Here is a 23,718-nt window from a genome sequence, read left to right as displayed (position 1 = left end):
ATAAGATTTTAGAGTATTTCTGAGGTCAGGGCTCTGCCACAGCAAACTCATCCAACCATGTCTTTAGACCTTGCTTTGTGCACATCCATTGAATACCTTTGGGTAACAACGATTGCAAGCGGGTCCTTCTTGTTTAATATCAGTGAATGGCCTCACACATGCTCTACTGGATGAATGGGTAAAAATTCCCACAGAAACTCCCCAAAATGTGTGGATTCCTAGAAGAGTGGAAACAGTTAAAGCTGCAACTATATATTAATGTCTGAGTAAATGTGAATTCATAAAAGTCCTTGTAATGGTCAGGTGTCACAATACTTTTGTCACGTTAACAGTTTATATTTAGGATTTAACAAAATGCAAAGTGAGCGAACAGATGAAATGTCTAAATCAGATCAATAATTGGAGAACTAAGCACAGTTCTTCTGTGGATTCAGGAAGCCTGAAGCAGTTGCTTCTCTCTCTTCACGTAATCTTAGACAAACTCAATGATGTTGAGATCAGGACTCCCTGGGGACCATACCATCGCTTCTTTATGCTGAAGATAGTTTTTGATGACTTTGGCTGTCTGTTTGGGTTGTCAAGATGCAGAATACATTTGGGGCCAATAAGATGGCTCCCTGATGGTATTCCATGATTGATAAGTATCTTCTTGCACTCACCAGCATTGAGGAGACCATTAATTCTGACGAAAACCCTCAAATTAATTTGCAAACTTGGAAGGAACCTCCACCATGCTTCACTGTTGCCTGATAACCCGATGCCTCATCCTTGTACTGCTCTCCAGCCCTTTGGCAAACAAACTGCCTATTGCAATATTAAAAAATTTGACTCATTTGTCCAGAGCACCTGCTGCCATTTTTCTGTGTCCCAGTTCCTGTGTTTTCGTGAATAGTTGAGTCAATTGGCCTTGTTTCCACGTCGGAGGTATGGCATTTTGGCTACAATTCTTCCACAAAGACCACTTCTGATCAGACTTCCTTGTACAATAGATGGGTCTCACTGTTTTCTGCAAACTCTGAGTTGATGGCACTGTTGTATAAACTACCTTTCGTCTTGTTGCTGTGCTCAGTGTTGCCATGACCTTGTTAGTGAGTTTGGCTGTTCCTAGCCCAGTTTCAGTTCTCCTACACAGCAGTTTCTGTTTACTTAATGATTGAGTTTCAACCTACAGATTAAATTGGTGATCAGTAACACCTGTTTAATATAATTGATTAATCGGAAACCTAACTATATACCTACAAAAACTTTGTGCAAGTGTACCCAAAAGAATTTATGCTCTTTTGAAGATAAAGGGTGACCACACCAAATATTGACTCGATTTACATTTTTCTTCTGTTTGCATTTTGCTAAATGATAAAAATAAACAATTGACATGTCTATTTTTAAAGGACTCTTACATGTTTTCACACCTGCCTAAAATTTTTCACAGTACTCTATGTACTTTTATCTCATTTTTCTCAGCCTCAGACGGTTTTCTTTATCCCTCTTCTTGAGCAAATTAATAAATTGATTGAAAAAATGTTCCTGGTCTTTCCTTTTTTGTACAACACGAAAACGTTGGTCTCTTCCATATTTTTCTGCAAATTCTTTAAAGGTGGTCCTAAAACAAAAATATGTCAGTTTTAATTTCATTTTGTTCCAAAAGGCATAACATAAAAGTGTTATGAAATTCATTTGTATCTGGCAATGACTAAGAATTTTTAGAGCGTCATTGGCTTGTTTTTCATCTTCTTTAAAAAGGATCAATTGTTTTCTAATTTAGCACAAAGGTTCTGCAGCACTATTCTAGACAAAATGTTCTAGATATTTAGATATTTTAGATTAACTCTTAAAGAGGTATTGACCAGCAGTTAATAGAGCCAGGTGGTAGCCATATACACTACAATGACAGGAACCAATTTAACCCCTTAAGGACAATGGGCGGTCCCAAAACCCATTGAAAACAATGCATTTTGAGCCTGTACATGAAGCATTGGATTGTACAATTTATTAAACCTGCATTTTAGAGTTGCTTATACATACTGTATGAAATGTAATGGTGTTCTCCACTAGAAAACACAATGCTAGATTTATAAGAAAACTACTGTATGTATATAAATATTGGAGCAGTAATCTTAACTTCCAATTCTCAGGATTATAGCATTAATCTACATAAAAAGGCTAATACCGGCATTTAAACATGCATGGCATACAGCTATGCTGACTCGAACGCTGATTTAGGTTTGAGTCTTTACAAGAGGAAAAATTAGCAGACTAGATGGGCTGCTGTTATATTCGATTCAGTTACTCCTCCCGTATTAAGAACAAGGAATATGGAATAAACCAGTTCTGGCACCTGTTGCCACTAAACTCAGTTAAAACTGATAAAGGGGGTTCCTTTTTAAGCATCTTATTCAGAGTTGCCATAACGTCAAAGAAAGTCCCATAACCAGCCAAACTAGAACTTCCTTTTTAAACAAATGATTTACCATACCGATTTGCATAGTTGCCTTGAAGATATGGAAATAATTTCTCTGTGCAGAATAACAATATTTTGTTTTATATCGTTGGGCACATTATGCGGCTTTCTGCAAATTGCTGGTACTTCATAAATAAATTATGATATTGGAAAAGTAGAACTGATCTCTTTTTTTAGCCATAGCTAGAAGAGGCCATTTATGCTCTTTAAAGAAAACCATTTACAGTACTAACTAGTTAAATCTAATTTTTATTTTTCCGACGTGATTCTGCTATTGCTTATACCTTGGGGACAACTTTGATTCTTCTAGAAGTTTTTTAAATTCTTCTTTAGCGAGCAGTAATTTACTCCGCTTTTCTTTGTATTCTTCTTTAATCCGGGTCTTTACAAATTGTTCAAACATCTAAATATGAGAAAGAGCCATACATTTTTAGTCAAGATAACCATAATAACGGTGCCACCATCAGTCTCCAAGCCCAGTAAAAACCTAAAGACAAGAACACCCAGCCCCATCCCACTCCATGCTCCTCCAACTACCCCAACCCATGATTCCACTGCCATCCTGTCACATGCTTGTAAAGGGACCATGATCCGAGCACTTGACAGCTTGTGGGTCATGCTAACGGGTTTAAACATAATGTAATGTACCATAAAATAAATGAGACGGACAACCAACTGGATTTTGAAAAGGCCACAGCTTTATTTATTGTAAAAGCACTGTGACACATAAAACTTTATTTGAATTTTAAAACGTACACAACTTTGTAACATTGTAACCTCCATGACTTAGGGTCCCTCCACCCCTACTACCACACTTCACTCCATGGAGGTTACTACCACACCCCTTAAGGATAAACCGACATCCTTTCCAGACAGCTCCACCTCCGTCCGGAAGCTGCCACCAACTTTTGCCGTGCACCCCTACCACGAGCCGTAAACCGCACTAGCACGTGGCATAAGCACAACGGCCCCCTCATTCCCTTGGGACCGTGCCCGTGGGAAACGCCCACAAAACGTGACAAATAAACACGGTTCCCATACCTTGGATGAGAAACCACCCAATTATAACCAGGTACCACGAATAAGTATCCTAAAAACAGCCAACCGGAACCTCAGTTCCCCACCAATGAAGTCAACCTGCACCCCGTGCCCCCACCCCAAGGACACAAACCAGAAACAACACACTAACAATAGGGCGGGCGGGAGGGAAAAACTTCTTCACTGCTTCCAAAATGTTAAAAAGTGGAAGGCCACGACCCCTGGGCTTCCTTAAATACCCAAGTGGCCACACGCCCACTTGATTTGCCTAGGGCCAATCTGAGGTCAAGCCTGACCCTTACAATAATCAAGGCCGGATCATGGGGCCCCTCCTGCTATTTTGTGGTGTCTCCGGGGCCTACTTTAGGACCCAATCCCCATTAAGGGGCTCCAATGCTCAGAACAGAGCCACTAATCTACAAAATCCAGAAAGGTGCCACTGGGCCTCAAAGCCTGCAATAGCACAGTTCTGGTTAGTGGGTCTTGCAGGCCAATGGGGAGACCCATGACAGATCAGGAACACCAGGTGCCCCCAAGCAGCCCAAGGCCCCATACACTCAGACTGGCTGTACCCCCCCCCCTCCAGAAGCATCTTTATAATACTATAAGACATTGACATTTCAGAAGTGTAAATGACCAATGTGTATATTATCGATATTAGAATTTTATAATTAAAATTAGTTCATTTTGATTAGCTGGCATAGCCACCATCTTAAAGGTTATCCTTCAGAACTTTATGCAGCACGTCATAGTGGGACAATAACACACTCTAGGTACCATAGTTTAAAAAGTCACATTAAGTAACATCTATATAAATTTAGACATAGTATTTAAAAACAGACATATAACTGGGTTTTCACCACTGCATAGTAATGTTTTAAATTCAACAATGAGCCCATTCGAAACAACTCACCTGTTTTCGTTCCTCTGAATTAAGCAAAAGATATCGAGGGTCAAAAACTATTTTGTGCAATTCTTTTTCCCATGTGGAGAATGCTGACACCTGAAGAATACTGAATAAGTTAGCACTATGAAAATGGATTAATATGCAATTGTAACATACATAATTTAGCTTTGCCATATATTTATACTATTTACGGTATATATATTTGCTGAAAGCGCATGATTACCTTAAATCAAAATGAATCATATTACAGACAAAAAGATAAATCATTTTGAATTCCCACATTACAGAAATGTAAAAGTATTTCCATTAAACGGAGATAACAATCTGCACACCATATCTGCTTGCAATCACTTATATTATGTAATATATTATGTAACAAAATACATTGAAAGTGAGCTGCCTACCCCTCTTTCAAGAAGCATATTTCTAAAGCACTTCATACGTTCTTCCAACGGAGGCAATGAATCCAAGACAGCTGGCTTTCCGGTACTTTCTTCGGTGCTGACATCCTCTTGGTCAACAGCGGGATCTTCAGTCCTATAACATTGTATATTATGATAGAATAGATCAAATCAAAATTAAATTCAACAGTTTACACACATTTAATAAATAAAACCAGTCAAATCTAGGATTAAATATCCAACCACAGCAACATTTGGACATCTCCATGCATGAACAGACAACAACATATATATATTCTTAAACAAAGCGCACAAATTAATGCACTGATTTTAGCAAGACTAAAAGACTAAAAAGTTAAAAATACAGAATGCTGGTAGTGCTTGTAAAAAGGGTAAGCATATTGACCTCTTAGTAAATACCAAAATAAGTGTAATTAGTAGGAACTAGGAATAAGTCGGTCATTTTCTTCCATGCAGGAAGATCTTCAATTGAACTTAGTTAAGTAATTTATAAAGTTCTACCTTCTGTCTTTAACAGACACAGTAATCAAAGCAGTAACCTTTAAAGATGTTGACCAAAACCCTGCTATCATATATAATATGTTTGTTAGGAATGCAAAATTGCATAGTGTTCTATATACCATTAAGCTAAATACTTATGTTTACTGTTGTGATTTTGTATTATTTGAGGGTATGTAGAAGCATTTTTAAACACTCATCTACAGACACCAGACAAGCCAGAAGGCTTGTGGTTCCCTCAGAAATCTCATGGTGCTGCCACAACCACAAGGGATTCTGGGTAGGCGCATGCAAATAAGGTTAACAATTATCACCTTTTGCCTCTTTATCCACTTTATACATGGATCCCTTGATCTTGCTATTGCACCACTTCCCGAGTTTTGTCTAAATGCTGTCCCGTACAGGAAGTGGGAAGCCAACCCGACCTTGACAGCAAATTCAGTGTTTAGTTAATGATCAGAAACAAAGATTTTTGTTTATTTTGTATTTTGTATTTTTCCTTTATTGTTGATAAATTTAAATACTTCAATTGGAACTGGATCTGGAATGGGCTTTTATTTTACCCTAGAAGGTTCCTAAAGAATGTTCAGTCACAATGGAAACAAAGATTATTTTTAAAAAACATTTTTATTTTTTCATTTTAAATCAATCTGCACCATAAAGCAATTCTGTTCAGTGAAAACACACTGTGCTTCTGTAAAGTTTCATGTAGTGAAAAGATCCTGATATTTTATGTGATCCATCAAATGTACTATAAACAGGTTTATTGTGCTCTAGAGATCTAGAACAGCCTTCCTTGTTTGGTTTTCTTGAATAAAGATGAGATTTCACTTCAGGTTTGCGTTCCATATATTATTCATATATTTGTAGCCATCAAACAAAAGATACGGCGTGATCTACAGGGCTTGGCTCTTGAAAAGATGCATTACATATTCAAAGGAACAAACTAATGTTTCTGATACATCCGAAAAACAATAAATCAATAACTTGTTGTGTTTTTAAGAATTTTATTGGTACTGAAAGTCGAGTTCTCTACTTCTAAACATAGCTGGACATGCTCCTTGCTTATAAATGGCTTTGCTGTAAAAAGTTATATAGGTCACTCAAAAAGTCATACATGACAATAATGTATTAGATTTGTTTTACTATTTGAGACACAGCACCAAGAACAGTTTATGGTTTATGTAAACATTAATCCGCAAGCAGATTATTATATGTACTAAATATGGTAAAGACTGGTGAAATCTGTTCTAGGAGTCCAGGGTAATGTAGCGTATCACCGGGAGAAGCAGATTACAAGAGAAGAAAAAATGAAGACAGGGAGGAGAAGAGGCAGAGAACAAGACAGAAGGTGACAGAGTGTGGGTGAGGGTCAGCGCCAACAAAATTTCTTTATAAACAGAAAAAGCCCTTTGAATTTCGTCCAAACTGAAATGAAAAATTGATTTGATGTCCAAAAGAAGTCTATCCTGATTGGCTGAGACCTCCTTCACTCAGACTTCTCATTCCAGGACAATTGAGGCTGCCTGTGACCCGGGACTTAAAGTCCCATTGCGGAACTGACTTGGGCAATCCTGGACATGTGGTCACCCTAATTATTGAGTTGCTTGACAACTATTATACAAGTGGGGTAAGGAGAAAGGAAAGAACTTCAAGAAACCCCCACTGGTAGATTTGTAAAGTTAAACACTGTTTTAAATGCAAATGTGTGTTTGTGAAATATCCCTGAACACTGTTTATTGAAGTAGCTAATGAAAAGTCTCTATCCAATATATGGAACACTTAAGAGATCCCATGAATGTGGATGTATTTTAAAAAAATGTGTACTTTTATACTTTTGATGAAATGATACATAAAATGTTACTATCACATAAATATATATTATTTTTTATTGTATGCTAGATTTCTCTTTGGCATTTAACATTTATGTTGAAGCAAGCAATTAATCTCAATGACCTTAAATTAAGTAACTAAATGACAGCAACATTCTAATGAATTTACTAAAAAAAAAAGAGGAAAACTGCTCTTCTAACAACTGAAGATTATTATTGTTATTATTATTATTATTATTATTATTACTTTTATTATTATTTTTTACCATTACATAAGTTATGGTGGGTAAAGGTGATGAAAAACCTTCCACTTAAAATTAAGGGGGTAGTAGAATTATTATTAAACACTCATCTACAGACACCAGACAAGCCAGAAGGCTCATTTTCCCTCAGAATTCTCAAGGTGCTGCCACAAGGGATTCTGGGTAGGTGCATGCAAATAAGGTCAACAATAATGTATTAAGTGGATATAGAGGCAAAAGGTCATTATTATATAATAAATGAATTTAGTATTGCTAGGATGACATATAAAAGTTGATAAAAAAAACTGTCCACTGCTTTTTTCATTATCGCCAAATTAACCCTGTATTAATATGCATTATAAAGCCATATTTTCATGCGCACATACATTTCTGATTAAGTGGCCCACTGCAGAAAAAATTTGGACACCCCTGTCATATACAATCTATATATGAGGACCACCAAGTTGAATTGTTAGGAAGACTTACATAAGCATTCTACCATTATGGCACTGAATGACATTTAGGGTTATGTGTTTCTGTTAAAAAATATCCAGGAACACTCACTTGTTTCTTTTTGTTTTAGTGATATGTTCATCGTTAATTTCTTCAGGAAGTTGTCCATCTCTTTTGCAAGCTAATAAAAAACACAAATACTGTGATAAAAGTGGGTAAGTTGTATGCTTATGAATAAACACTAAATAATAGATATATAGATATATAGATAGATAGATAGATAGATAACATAGATTATAAAAAATGATGGTTTATAGGAATACGGGATTATTTGCCATATAATCACAAGTAATTAGACAAAAATGCTCATATTAGTTGCAATGGAAAAAATATAAATTAGCCCAGATTAATTAATTTAAAGAAACTGTGTCAATGTTTCCTTTGTGATCTATGTAAGTATTGTTATTCAATGAATGAAAAAGTATGTTCTAATTCACATTTGTCCATTTCCAAATATTAAAAAAAGATTCAGAAACCGAATCCACATTAAAAGACATTGTTAGCAAAAGCATGATTAGTATGAGATTGCGTTTTATTGAGAGTTTTTTTTTTTGGTATGATTTGGTGGCGGACTATTTATTAAGGAAGGCTGACCCCGCCAGTACGTGCTGCACAATAACGGCACTATGGGATTTGGAACCAGTGTTCACAGGCTTTTAATCGCCCTGATCCTAATAAATAGTAAAACTGGAATTTAAAAAATATTACACTCTAAAAAAATACATTATAATTCAATATAATACTGATGACTTTTTGGTATATCTACTAGTCCATCTGAAAGACAATATTAATAAGCAATAAAATGTGGTATTTTCCATTTTCTTCTATCTCAAATAAAACACTAATTCTCCCTCATTGGTCTCATAAAATAAAAACCAAGAAACTAATATTTTATGATTACAATTATACCACATACGTTTAATTAGAAAGATTGGAAATGAACTATTTATCTAAATTGATTCCGACTCCTGCCAATGATTTTCTATTTCTGTCCAAATCCCTGACTAAATTGAAAATGGTATTCCTTATAAGCATTCCTTTCCGTTCCCCAAATCATTACGTTTATTCTTGGAGCTATTTGCATCATCCCGGTATGTCTGTATCTGCCTAACAATGAGGGTAGACAGCCCAGATGTATACTTTGATATTCGGAAAGCCTATTTTGACTTAGAAATTAAACAAAATGTTGACTTTTTCTACACACACAAAAATGTAAATATTTTCACCACCAGAAACCAATCCATTCTTTGTACCATTAGGCATTTTCTATTATCAAGAGATCATTTTCTTAAAGAAACTGTATTTCTGCGCAATGATTCTTATGTATGTTAAGGAAAGTACTTCAAGAAGTTAGGGAAATAACAAAAGTATATGCTTGTATATGCTTTTCTCAATGTATAAAATCAAGGACATAATGTTTTCAAGAAAAACATGGGGCAATTAATAGAACTCTTCTTAACACAGAATAGCACAATATAAAATACAGGTTCATTTACTGTCATCACTCTATTGACAAAAAATGAATGAACAACAAACACCAGTGAACATTTCTTAAATATCTTTGAAAGAAGTTATTAATTTAGGCTATCTTTTGTGCTTCAAAGAATATAAGGGATGGTAATTTGGGGCAAGCCTGTGTCCTGATTATATGGTCAATGAGTTTATTCATCATACTATGGGTTGCAGGCTTAATCGTTTCATTGCACAGATTTAAGTATTCATAACCAAACCCCAATGAGCATCTCTAGCAACATTTGATTTTAGGTATCCAGGGTATTCACATAATCCGAAAAATATTCTGCAACTTAAGTCATGTATTGATAGCAATGGCGTATATTTTTATGTTGCATTGAACTCACATTTCTACATGGACTAATTTTCATATTACATAGCTTGAATTAAAAAAAAAAATAATCACAGCATTTAGTTACTTGCAGAGGTTTCCAATTTGCGCTTATGAGGTGGGTCCTCAATAATTCTATTTATATCAACTCGATTTTTTAAGTCCGTCGGTTTATCCCACACTGAGAGCTGGATTGTAGGGTTGAAGAAGAAAACTCTGTCATCGCCAGTCCATACTACACACCTGTAAACACAAAATATTTCTAATAAGTGTATTCTCTGTTGCCCTGAATGTACGAGACTTTTAAAGCTAGACAACAGGTCATGTTTGGGATAAGGTGAAGAATATATTTTACAGGTGGTAGAGTTTACAAGGGCTCTGGTAACAACACTGACCGACTTTTACCTGCAGTCTTAAATCATGCAACCAAGCAACTAATTAATACAAGGAGTGGTAGTTGTCAAAAACAATGGTAGATTTTTTCGGTTATTACTTTGGTGTTCAGTGTATGAATCTAAATAATATTTTTTTATTATTGTTTTACAGAGTTAAACATCATTTTTTTAAATATCCAAGCAAGCAACATATTGCTTTAAAAGGACAATTAACAATGGTCACTTTTGTTACATTTAAAACACAGTGTCTACACAATAAATATATCTGCTTGTTATATAAAATGTGTTTTATGCTTGATTATTCACGAACCAGCTCTTTGAGCTGTGTAGAAATGAACTGCCTGTGTGCATAAGCCTTTAAAATAACAAAAAAAGAGGAAAGCATTTTTCAAAAATATTAAACAATATGAAAAATATTAAATAAATCGATTTTAAAAAAAAATGAATTAGTGTCTAATTAGCATAACACTAAAGAGCTCTGTCGTTATTCACTTAGACTTTGAGTGGCCGGTCAAGCTAAGGGTTAACTCATTTGAACAGACCTTGACTGGGGTTGCATACCTTTGTATGCTAACACTCACAACAACTCATTAAGTTTCAAATGCTGTTTGCAAGGGCATGTGAGGGCCTGGACTTTCAAGAATACATGCAGTTTTGTGAGTAGACATAAAGTATAAATTATCAGTAACAACAGTTTGTTCTCCAGCTGCAACTACAAAACCTAGGATTCCCAGCAAGCCTCTAGGCTGTTCAAGGGATTTGTGCCTCAGCAGATGCAGTTGTAAGACATAATGTTAAAAAGGGATCCTTGAATATATAAACAGAGATGACAAGCAGGAGAGCAAGGGTGCAATTGAGAGAAACCTCTTTTGTATGTGTGTTTCAGGGGATGTGGATAGAGGTGCTGATGGCACAGGCATATAATGCGACTTTGTGACTAGCAAGCCACTTAAAAGACTAATACATTTTAGGCAGTTTTAAAGACATTACAGTGTATGCTTTATTTATGTATGCATTATTATGAGGTTTAGAGCTGTAGATCACTGTAATGCTTTTGCAACCACCATGAATTGTGGACTCTTAAAAAAGGTCAACATCACAAGAGAAATGAGAGACAGAGAATAAAACATATCTGTTAAAGAGGGGCATTTCAGAGGTATGTCTATATACAGGACAGCACTAAAGGAGTCTTGAATTAAAAGCCACGGCATTGACACAATTTGCCAAGCTGGTGCCTAGAAGTGGGTGAGACTTTAGAGTGAGTCTGAACCAGACTCAACCAAACAAAACGAAGGCTTCACTAGCATTCAAAATACTTATTGAGAAGAGTTTGAGCCGGATCACATTCCTCCACTCTTGATGAGACTCATTGTCTCACCCAGTTGAAGCTGTTGAACTACAAATTCAATAGTGCAAGTTGTAAAGTCTCTTTCTTTGAAGAATATTTTGTATTAGTGCGTGTATTATAAGACCTAAGAATTAATTCATGTTTATCTGTTTCTGCAAGGACTACAAACCAAATGGTATCCGCGTGTTGCTCTTTGTTGCTTCTTGTCATATCAAGTTTATTAAATATCCCTTTGGTGAAGACTGTATACCATGCATCTGTCTTCATTTATCTTTATGATTTATCCTCTGGTATTGAATGTAAGATGTCGAGAGTCGAGAATATAGTGCTAAGTGACAGCACACGTTCCCCTATAATATAATGTCTCAGCCCACAATCAAAATGCACAATAAATGAGTCACGGACAAATAAATTCAGTTGTCTGATCCCTCACACAACACAAAAAAATAGGGTTTTCCGTTTCAGCTCTGTTCACAGGCTCTGTGAATTTACAACACACACAAACCCCTGATTAAATTTAACCTTTACAGAATTAAATTGAAAAGTATGATTTGTTTCACAGCTCTGTAATGCTTTTTTATGTTCCAAGAGTTTCATAAACAACAACACAATCATTGTGGATTAGCAGAATCCCTGGAGTATTTAGCTAAGAGTGTTGCTTAAAAATCAAATACCATGGTCTGGCTCACATATGGCAAGGCCTTAAGAATTGTTAAATGTTATGATTTCGATTATAGTAGGGAATGGATAAGGGTTGTATGTCCAAAATCAAGGAGTCAACCCATATGTTATAGCTTTCTTTTAAAGCCTATAACAATGCAGGATCATATGTAACATTATAAAAAATGTTTGCCCATCATGTCAAGTAGCACCACGCTGCTCAACTTTTCATTGCCTAGGTGTAAATAAGTAAATAACTAAGCAAGCAAGACGCACAAGAAGCTGCCTATGAGTGGAATCTACAGGCCAATGCTGTGCTCAAAGGTTACGTCTAAAACAGCAGGCATATGCAAATTAGAGAGCCCGTGTAATCATAGGTAAAAGTTAAAAAGGTGACATACCCTTTGTCGTTGTGTGTATGTGTGTCCTAGATAGAGATGAGAAGGTCTGAAAACAAAACAGAAAAATTGGAAAAAAACAGGGGTTTTTCCCTGTTTTATCCAAAACCATTTTTTGTTTTTGTTTTTCTAGAAAAATGGAAACAAAATGGAGTGTGTAATATCTTCCTTTACAATGATAAATAATATGTTTATGATATGGCACTCAAACTATATTACATTAAGACCTTTATGAAAGATGCAATGGGTCCACATCTGACTGGCACAAATAATGCCAGTTACTTAACTTTTCCACTTCTCCAATCTGACTGGGCGATTGTGATCGCTCTTCCAGCCCAATTCATGTAGGAGGATTAGAGGAGATCTTTTGTTTTTTTGTGTTGATGGTTTCTTCATTTATTTTGTTGCATTTGAAGGAAAGGGGGGGTTACTTGTTCTCATGTATAGTTGAAATGTTCTTCACATATACAGGCCCTGTTGTTCCAGTTGCAAAAATTAAAGTTTTAAAAAGAAAATTTAGTATACTATTTACTGAATAAGCTGTATGTTTATTCAAAAGTCCTGACTATACTATATATATATTTTTTATTATTATTATTATTATTTTTTTGCCTATGATTGGGAATCAGTATTTTATATAAATATGTAGAATTATTCATACACTTCAATCTACGAGTTGAAAAAAATGCAGATTATTTTGCCTAGGAGATAAAAAATGACCATGAAAAGTGTCTAATACTAAAAGTTCTAAAATATTTTCTTTATATTAAAGCATCATTTATATCAATATTTAATATATCTGCTGCATAAACTAGATCTTAAAATGGCATTACCTACCTATTTTAGGTGGAAAAAACTTTAAAGGTTGCTTCACTTTTATTTTGTAACTTTGCAACACAATCACCTGTTATTTTCATAAAATGATTCTATGCGTATTTTTGTTGCTGTTATAGCTACAAGTAAAATAGTTTTTTTTCCTTGCAAAACTGAGAACCGATAATTTGTAACACCTGCACCTTCTTCACTGCCTATAAACCAAACACCTGGTACAGCGAACATATATTTATGCGCCAGCAAACAGATGGGTATATGAAGTTTGTTATTATACAGAGCTGAAAACAATTAAGATGTACTGCAAATTATGTAGAGTCTAGTTTCTACCAATAAAACCATCCCCCAGTGGTACATACATGATATATTTCTTCAATGCAATATATTTATCACTTTTTATGGGTATTGTATGTGGATATCATGCTCTTAGAGCATCTTAGAGTTTGAGGAGGATTGCTTTTATATGCAGCAACTTTCTTAGAAGTTAAAAAACATATGCTTGGTTACATATCAAGTGTAAAGGATGGTCTAACTCTAACAATCTATTATTCATGTTGAAGTTTTGGTCAATTCAATTGTATGATTTCACTTGGGGAATGGGAAAATTCAGGATGCAAGAAACCAATTAGCTTGTTATATTCTTCAAAAGGCATGCTTGCATTTCTAGAAAAAGCAAAAGCTTAGTCTTATCAAATACTACTCAGATAAGTAATAGGCAGGCTGTGAAAAGAGTTAGCTAGATGGGGAGGTATTGTTTTACGCCATGCTTAAGGCAGCATTGTCTACTACAAATAATTCAGTTCGAAAAACAGATTTGGGAAGACAAAAGGTTGTCTCATAAGCCTCATGTATTTCAAATATATATCACCTCTTTTTAAATGTGTGCTTTTAAAGGTCTACTTACGACCTAATGCACATACTTAGTTTTCCTCAAAAGAGAATGGACACTAATTACTGTGTATTTGGTTCATAGGCATTGTAATATGGCACACAAATTGAAAATGGTATTACAAGCATACTTCAAATGTTTTAAGTGAACACAAAGCACTGAATAATATGATTTTGTGTCTATTGTTTTCCCGTCATCATACACAAGAGTAAATAGAAAATATGAGACCCGTAAATATTATTATTATTTATAGCTTCACATTTCTCTTTTTTCTTTATATGTAGATTACTGTCGGAAAACAGAACATTTCTATTTCAGATTGATACATAGGGTTCTACGTAAATTTTTTCTGTCAGCTATACAGAAAAGAGAGAGAGAGAGAAAAAACAAGCAATTTGACATAAATTGCTGGTGTAACCTAACATAAAGAAAGTAATCCTTAGTGGTCTATTCCCTATTCTTAGCTCAATTAAGCTACGTTTTCATCCAATGTTATATCCCATAGGGTGTTCACTTTTTTGCAATGCCACCATTTATAGGTAATTTCCTTCTTCCATGTTCCAACTCCAACATAGATAATATCTCATAGAGTAAAGCTTTGCTAGTCTAGAGGGTACAAAAAACCTACCAAAAACCTACCCAAAGGGTATCTGTTTATTAGCTTAAAATGTGTTTATACTAAGGACAAGCAATGGACCTCTTTATTAACCCTACCGAACGTGTCGCCCCATATCCGGTTGTTTATCCTCAAATTTAACTCGTTTTCCCAAATTTGAATTACAGTTGGGTCTCATTTTACTGCTGACACGTTTATTAATTTCATACAGCTAGTTAGTACCGTATTTGCTCGATTATAAGACGACCCTGATTATAAGACGACCCCCCATAATCTGAATATTAACTTAGGAAAAAAAGAAAAAGCCTGAATATAAGACGACCCTAAAGGAAAAAAGTTTTACCAGTAAATGTTAATTCATGTAAACTATTTTTTTTAATAAAAGCTATGATTGAGAAAAATATTTTTTTTTTGTTTTTATTTCTTGTATTTTCCAACCTGTCCCCCAGTTACGCACATCTGCCCCCAGGCTTGCCACACCAATATGGCACTGTGGCCCATGATATGCCTTTTAACCCTCTATATGCCACTGTGCCCCATGGTATGCCTTTTGACCCCCTATGTGCCACTCTGCCTCCAGAAATGCCTTATACCCCTATATCTCATTCTGGCATTTAGGGGGTTAAAATGCATATTATGGGGCAGAGTGGCATATAGGGAGGTATAAGGCATTCCAGGAGGCAGAGTGGCATTAAGGGAGTTAAAAGGCATTATATAGAGCACTCTGCCTCCAGAAATGCCTTATACCCCTATATGCCACTCTGGCATTTAGGGGGTTAAAAGGCATATTATGGGGCAGAGTGGCATATAGGGAGGTATAAGGCATTTCAGGAGGCAGAGTGCACTATTAAATGCCCCCTTAACGCCACTCTGCCTCCTGAAATGCCTTATACCTCCCTATATGCCACTCTGCCCCATAATATGCCTTTTAACCCCCTAAGTGCCAGAGTGGCATATAGGGGTGTAAGGCATTCCAGAAATGCCCTACACACACACACACACACACACACACACACACACACACACTTACTTACTTACCGGTGCTTCCAATTTCCTGCTGTATTGCCGGGGCAGCGGGTTGACGTCTCATTCCGCGGCAGCCGGAAGGAGGTGGAGTTGGCAGCGGGGGTTTGTATGCGTCCGTCGCAAATACCTTCCCCGGCTGTCAGAGATCAGGAACTCTGGAACTCTGATCTCTGACAGTCGGGGAAGGTATTTGCGACGGACGCATACAAACCCCCGCTGCCAACTTCACCTCCGGAAGCACCGGTAAGTGTGTGTGTGGGGGGGGGGGCGACGACAGGAGGATCCAGGTCCCCTGCAGCGGTGCGGGGGATCTGGATCTTAGTCTCCTAATCAGACCTCTATTTGAGGTCTGATTAGAAGACGACCCCGATTATAAGACGAGGGGTATTTTTCAGAGCATTTGCTCTGAAAAAAACCTCGTCTTATAATCGAGCAAATACGGTAATTTGTTTCCTTTTGCTTTCTGAAAAGTTATAATAGATAGGCAATACAGTATACAGATTAGATAGATAGATAGATAAGAATTTTCTTAGATTTCCACACAGGTTACATATTTTAGGTAATAAGCTTCTGATTCCAAATTTAAACCAACCTTCTCTTTTAGCTTTTTCTGTTTGAATCGTGGCAATATGAAAAACCTGCTAGCTTCATAGTAATTTAAAATTGTCGCCATGTCTCCAGATCTCGATGAGTCTTTCTATATTGTTTGTTAGTTTTATCCCTAAATATTTATAGCTTCACAATTCTGTTGTGTGTACCTCTGTCAACCTGTCTTTTGTTGAATAATTTTGATTAGTTTTTCATACTAAATTCGCAGGTAGTAATAGAATATCTTTTTTTTTTTTTATTTCTCAGCAGCTACTTTTCTCTAGATGCAAGCTGTGCGAATAACAATAATAACTTCCATAAACAGAACATTTGTTCCTACATATATTGATTACATAATGAACACTTATTTGTACCAAAGCTTCTTTAAAGCGAAATATGATTCTGCATAAAAAAAAAAAAAGTAAACTATATAAAACATTCTACAATCTGCAATGTGAATTAAGGAATCAATTAACATTTCAACACACACAAATCTGTAATTTACTAGGTCATCGTATGTGAAATCTAAATTAATTTTATGATATCTTGCAGGTATAGGCTTCTGTATATAAATAGATACAGGAGCTTTAACCCCTTAATGACAAGACTCGTCATTTCTTACTCGTAGTACATTTTGGGACAAAGTAGAACATTTTCAGTGTTGCTGTTTAGCTGTAATTTATATTGGGGTTTTTTCAGGACAAACAGGGATTTCTTTAGATACCATTATTTTTATCATATCTTATTTACTTTATAAAAAATAAAATATGGTGATTTTTTGTTTAAAAAAATTACTTTTTCTCACTTTTTTTAAAAAAAAAAAAAACCTTTTACTCATCTGCAAAAACTAATGAAAAAAACCTGCTAAATAGATTCTACTTTTTGTCCTGAGTTTAGAAATACCCAATGTTTTTATGTTTTGTTTTGCCTTTTTTCTGCACGTTATGGGGCGATAAGTACCAGTAGCGCTTTGCTATTTCAAAACCATTTTTTCCCCAAAGCTGGTCATTCTGCCCCATGTGCTATTTCAGGTATCTTTGAAGCCGGCCCATCAAACCAAATATTTTTTAATACTAGACACCCCAAGGTATTTCAAAAGCTGGTATTTTAACCCTTTCCATGCACTAATTCTACCACCAGCCTTTGTCAAACTTTATGGTAGTAAATATTTTTTGTATTTTTTCACACAGGTTGTACTTCAGGTATAAATTTACCGCTCCTGGTATATGTCCCTGTCAAACAACAACAACAATTCCGCAACATCTCCTGAGCGCAGTGATACCCCACATGCATGGGTTTGTTGGGTTATTTGGGAGATAAAGGCCACCTTTGTGAGGTGTGTTTTTTTTTGCCATTTACACATCTGGTCAGTCTGTGGTCACATCCCATATTTGGGACATCTTTGAAGCCGGCCAATTCAATCAAATCATACATTTTTTTAAACTAGGCACCCTATGGGCATTTATAATGCCGATATTTTAACTATTTCCATGCGTGAATTTTTGTGAAGATATAGCGTGAATTGTAGGACTTGCTCATAAAAAACTTATGCTCCTCCTGCTCTGTTAACTCTATCTTTCGTAAATATACTACTTCTTTTCTATTCATTCATTCATTCATTCACATATTAATTAAACAATACTTATTTGCATGTCAGCAAGTCACCAAAATTTAATAAGCAACAAGAATAAAGAAAGCAATCAGCACCCTTTCAGGAAACCTTTCTGGTTGGTTCTCCTCGGTTTAGCCACTACAGAAACACATGTGTCTTTGTGGCCTAAAACTCTCTTCTAACTACACAACCCAAATTAGAGACTATATGGATCACTCCACATGACACCTCACTAGTGGGCACATACTCTTAAGTAAGCATTTTATGAAAAGGCTCATATATATATATATATATATATATATAAGCACCAATACGCTTTGTCACACTCAGTGTTGTCTGTGTACAGACCTCTTTGCTCTTTTTCAAATAAAATCCAAGAATAAACAAATACTTTCTCAGTGGTACAGAACCCCACACAATGACTTTCATCTAGAAGGAAAGGACTGATTGGCTGTATTTTGAAAAACATTGTATAATAAAAAAACCTATTGAGGTTTCCTTATATTTACAACGAATTCAACTTTCACAAGATCACTTTATCTATGGCCTATGATATATCGGTACAATACAGCAATTGACAACAAAACGAATAATATGAGTTGCGGCTGCACGAGCTACCTTAACAATCTCAGTGGACTAAAGTTCCTACTTTTTTCAAAATAAGTAACTTAATAAAACCAAGTAATTTTGAGAGTTGTTTCTTATAATTCTTGTTGGAGGTACATTTATTATCCCAGCTGTAGAACAGATTTTTTATGATGTCTCTGCAGTGCCATTTTTCACTAAAACATATCTTTGGCTACAAAAGTCAGATGCTCATTAAATTTCAATGCAAATCCAGCTTTATTACCAGAAGTGTCATAAAACTGGTTTAGTGGTTTTGAAATAAAATATATAGATTTTTACAAAATTCTAAATTGTCCGGGGGGGGGGGAGCTATAGCATTGTGTACACAACTGGAGACATAGCATTGGCTAAAAGTGCTGTGTTTGCGGAATGGTGATGAACTAAATTGAGTATTTTAGACTTTGGCAAAGATTATAAATCTGAAAAGCATGTTCTCACTAACTTAATTCCCATAAAGGAATTCGATATACCATAAGTAACTGGCAAGAGACCACCATAAATGCACCATAAAAGTGAAACAATGTAATTAAGATATTGTTTTGCTTTTCTGTCATTCTGCAATGCGTGAGATTATATTCCAATTAAACAAGATTCGAAGATCAATGTTAGTCCTTAAGCAAATTGTGTAAGACATTCATTCACAGTATTCAGAAACTGTCCATGTCTGGATCCTGATTAGAGAGGGAACTAAATATTTATATAAGCTGAATTTATTCAGTATAACTGCAAATACTGTATACTGTCTAATGAAAACTAAACATGATTAACCCCTTAATGACAAAGCCTAACAATGCATTGTCCATAAGGGGTCAAAAAGCTTGCTTTGAGAAGCCCACTATATGCAGGACTAATTTCTGTACAAATAATAGCATGAAAGTAAAGGTTTTAGCCACACTATCACCATACAATTTAATGTGAGTATGCTAGATATTAAGTTTTCAAAACATTGTTTCAGGTATATATGGAGGCCCATGCTTCTTAATTTTGTAACTTTGGTTGTCCACCACATTTGTGTCTGAACACTAAGAGGTTAAGTGGCAAGTTGAGTTTAGGGTTAATTCTACTGACCAAACTCGACTGAGGTCACATGCCCCTTATGGTAACTTTTACAAAACAATTGGATACGGCCATTTTATTACAGATGAGAGTTGCATCAACTTGCAAGTTAGCGTAAGTGAATTTGCAAACATGTGTTGTTGCCAGCTTTCATGCATTCACTGTTTAGTGATTAGACCACCCTGATCTAATTGCATTTACACTAGATGGACAAAAGTATTGGGCCACCTGACCATTACACCAACAGGGACTTTTATGACATTGCATTCTAAATATATAGACATTAATATGCAGTTGCCCCCCCCCCCTTTTGCAGCTATAACAGCTTCCACAAGATTTTGGGGTGTTTCTGTGGGAATATGTGCCAATTCTTCCAGTTGATCATTTGTGACAGGTCAGGCACTGTTGTTGGACGAGAAGGCATGACTCACAATCTACATTCCAGTTTATGACAAAGGTGTTCGATGGGGTTGCAGTCAGGGCTCTGTGTGGCCAGTCAAGTTCTTCCACACCAAACTCATACAACCATGTCTGTGTGGACCTTGCTTCAATAGAAAATGACCTTCCCCAAACTGTTCCCACAAGGTTAGAAGCATAGTATTGTCCAAAATGTCTTGGAATGCTGAAGCATTAAGATTTCCCTGGAAGTAAGGGGCCTCCACCAAACTTTACAGTTGGTAAAATGTAGCCAGGCACGTAATATCCTCCTAACATCCTCCAAACCCAGACTTGTCCCATAAGACTGCCCAACAGAGAAGTGTTCTCACTCCCCAGAACACGTTTTCACTGCTCCAGAGTCCAGTGGCGGCGTGCTTTACACCACTCGATCCATCACTTGGTATTGTACTTGGTGATGTGAGGTTTGCATGCGGCTGCTCGGCCATGGAAACCCATTCCATGAAGCTTTCGCTGCACAGTTTTTGTGCTGATAATAATGCCAGTGGAAGTTTGGAACTCATCAGCTATGAAATCACAGTACCACACTTGAATTCACTGAGCTCTTCAGAACAATCCATTTTCTTCACAAATTCACAAATGTTTGTAAATGCAGACTGCATGGCAAGGTGCTTGATTTTATCCATCTGTGGCAATTGGTCTGATTGAAACACCTGAATTTACCAATGAAGAGGTTTGTCCCAATATTTCTGCCCATTTAGTGTATAAGTGACATAAAGAGGACTAGTTTCTACAAAATAAGTCTGGTTACATTTCATTATTCCACTACACTAGTAATACTGTAGATATCTACAAATATGAAAACAATGCAAAATGTAACCTTATAAGAAGAAAACTTACCAGGGTGATCCTGGGACTGGTGTTGATGCCACCGGTTTGTTGCCTTTTGTAATGCAGTCTTCTTCGTTTACAGAATTATCCTTGAATTGAAACATGTTAAAGGAAAATATATCACCATAGATTTATGCAAGTTGAATATTTAAGCATTCCATGTACACTCTGTGTTGTCCAATGCAAAAAAAACGATAATATCTATGCCTTTTAGCCGTGGAAATAATGAGACTTGTTACAGGTAATAAATAATAATAATAATAATAACATCAATAATAATATAGATTGGCTAATAAACATTGCATATGGACTTTTCACAATATGGCAGACTAAAAGACTTAAGCCTATATTTCTGCTTATTTGCCCCCTCTGGGAGTAACATAGGTACTGCAGACTACAATATTTTGGGGATTCTATTTTAAATTAGTATTCGAGATGTCGGAACACATTTTAAGTCTATATAAGACTTGTATTAGTATTTAACCTTTTGGCAAAGTGTGTTAAATGAAAAACAAACCTTTTCATCTGTTTTCACTGTTGTATCCTTCCTTTCAGAACGTAAAATTAAAGCGGTTGAGCATGAAGGCCTGTTTCGTTCTTTGCTGTTATCTAAGGAGTGAATAAACAATTTGTGTTGACTACAAATATGAAGAAAACATATTCTCGTGAAGCTACTTATACATTATAAGAAAGCCCGTCACCAATCAGTCAATTTGAAAACATTTAATATATTGATGAAATGCACTTTTTTTTTTGCAGTTCTAAACTTGCTCATCACCATACCTGGAAAATGTCCTCCCTCTTCTTCAAGAGCGGCTAAGTGAGGGTTCAAGACCTGCCACACACATGAGAATGGTGTAGTGCCCGGAAGAGAATTGTGACGCGAAAGGGTTAATAGTTTGAGGAAGGCATGTTGATGTAAGGGTTACTATGTTGGGTTTTTTTGGCTGTGTATAAAGTAACAGGGATTTTTCATTAAGATGATGTTATATGAAATGTTTTAGGTTGGCTGAACACAGTTGAATATGTCCTTGAACCCGGGAATCCTGGGAGTTTGAGAACCCACACTGACAGAATAGGGAGTACAGCATGAGAATTTTTATTTTACCACATCATTTATAAACAAGAGTTAATAAGCATGATCACACAGACAGATATTTACTGACACACATAACATTAAGAATTATGGGGACTGTCAAACTGTCTTTCTCTTCTATCAAAAAAGTATTAATTTATGTTATTTAGTGAACTTTTTTGAAAAGTTTCAAACCCTGGTTTCAAATAGCTAAACCATGCTGTTTTGGAAAAGAACAACAATTATTTCAATTATAATACATTTATATTACACCTTTCAAACATCTAATGATAGGCAATACTTTAATGCATGTCTGTGCTTTCAGTACTGAAAAATGACAATGGCCTGAGCTTAGTAGGAACTTTTAAAATATAAAATGCGTGTATGTTTTATAAATTTACAAAAAATGGTAAGGATCAGAAAATTGAAGTGGTATTTCTGTTCGGTAGGAAAGCTCAACCAATTAAAATTAGCTTCACCATATTCAATTCCAATAAACTAAAAATTCTCTTTTTCATCTTCTGAAAAAGTAAACAAACTATCCATGTGACAAGAAAAATAGCATGTATATAATACATATGAACAATAGCAATAACAGAAATTCAGCTTTCTACAGCCACCCATAAAGGGAAAACGAATGTTGGACTGAAGACTATAAAATCTTACCTGAATCACCAGCAGTTAACATTTTCCATCTAAAAAATATATTCTGCTTCGTTTATTTTAAATGAGGCTAATGTAGCAATAATTACCATCTTCTTTCATAAAATTAGCTACGAGAGAGTGCTGACCCGGTAATGGGCTATTAAAGTGCTGCTTGCAGTTGGCTAAAAGGTGTCAGCTTTAATACTGCTAATAAAAGAACAATGATTGAAAGTGTCCTGCATTATGGAATCAATTTGGAGTAGAATGCACCGCATATCTACTAACTGTCTTCTGTACAGAGGATGAGTCGCCTCCAATGCACAGATTTGCAAACAGATCAAACTGTCGTGTCAATGGCAGAGGCATCTGTTTTATAACAATAACATAGGAAGGGTCTGTCTGGGATCAGTAGCTCAATGGAGCAATTAAATCTAAACTGGATATCTAAATAAAACATAAAATGAAATTATACCAGTTAGACTCTAAATTAGTATTTAAATACAAACGTAATTATACTATTATGTCTTGCATGGTACAAATTACCAAAGCTGGTTCTGTTAGAAGTCTTGTACCTCCCAACACAACAGTTGGCCAAAAAATGGGCTCTTTTGTTCTAGTGGGTACGAGGAAACGCATGCCTTGGGACAAGGCTTAACAAGGATTTGATCTGTTGATATATATTTTTGTAATTTAAAAGAATAATTAAAGTTTGTTTATAATATTTAATTTGTAAATGTGTTTAAGAAGAAGAAAACTTGTAGGTATATAGTTCTCTGTCCAAAGAGACGCAGCTGGTCATTGACATTCAGCAAGCAACAGTGAAATAAACTTGATTTTTATCAGGCCATGGCAGCAGAATGCAGGTGCAGCATTACAAATTGAATACTCACACTGAAAAAAACCCAAACCCCC

The 23,718-nt window shown here is 35.7% G+C and overlaps 1 protein-coding gene across 1 annotated transcript in view; it reads right to left on the bottom strand.

Moving 5' to 3' along the window:
* Positions 1–1,088: 1,088 nt before the first annotated feature.
* Positions 1,089–23,718, bottom strand: part of TCERG1L (transcription elongation regulator 1 like) — a 50,260-nt gene continuing 27,630 nt past the window's right edge. Inside the window, exons 6-13 of the mRNA XM_053450359.1 lie at positions 21,604–21,695; positions 21,096–21,175; positions 9,842–9,996; positions 7,962–8,031; positions 4,808–4,940; positions 4,410–4,499; positions 2,743–2,861; positions 1,089–1,600 (exon numbers count right to left, since the gene is read on the bottom strand). Of these exons, the coding sequence (XP_053306334.1) occupies positions 1,444–1,600; positions 2,743–2,861; positions 4,410–4,499; positions 4,808–4,940; positions 7,962–8,031; positions 9,842–9,996; positions 21,096–21,175; positions 21,604–21,695 (896 nt within the window). The 3' untranslated portion in view covers positions 1,089–1,443. The remainder of the gene's footprint in view (positions 1,601–2,742; positions 2,862–4,409; positions 4,500–4,807; positions 4,941–7,961; positions 8,032–9,841; positions 9,997–21,095; positions 21,176–21,603; positions 21,696–23,718) is intronic.

This window comes from Spea bombifrons, chromosome 11, assembly GCF_027358695.1.
Source record: "Spea bombifrons isolate aSpeBom1 chromosome 11, aSpeBom1.2.pri, whole genome shotgun sequence".
NCBI lineage: Eukaryota > Metazoa > Chordata > Amphibia > Anura > Pelobatidae > Spea > Spea bombifrons.
This window is presented reverse-complemented; position numbering and strand designations above follow the sequence as displayed.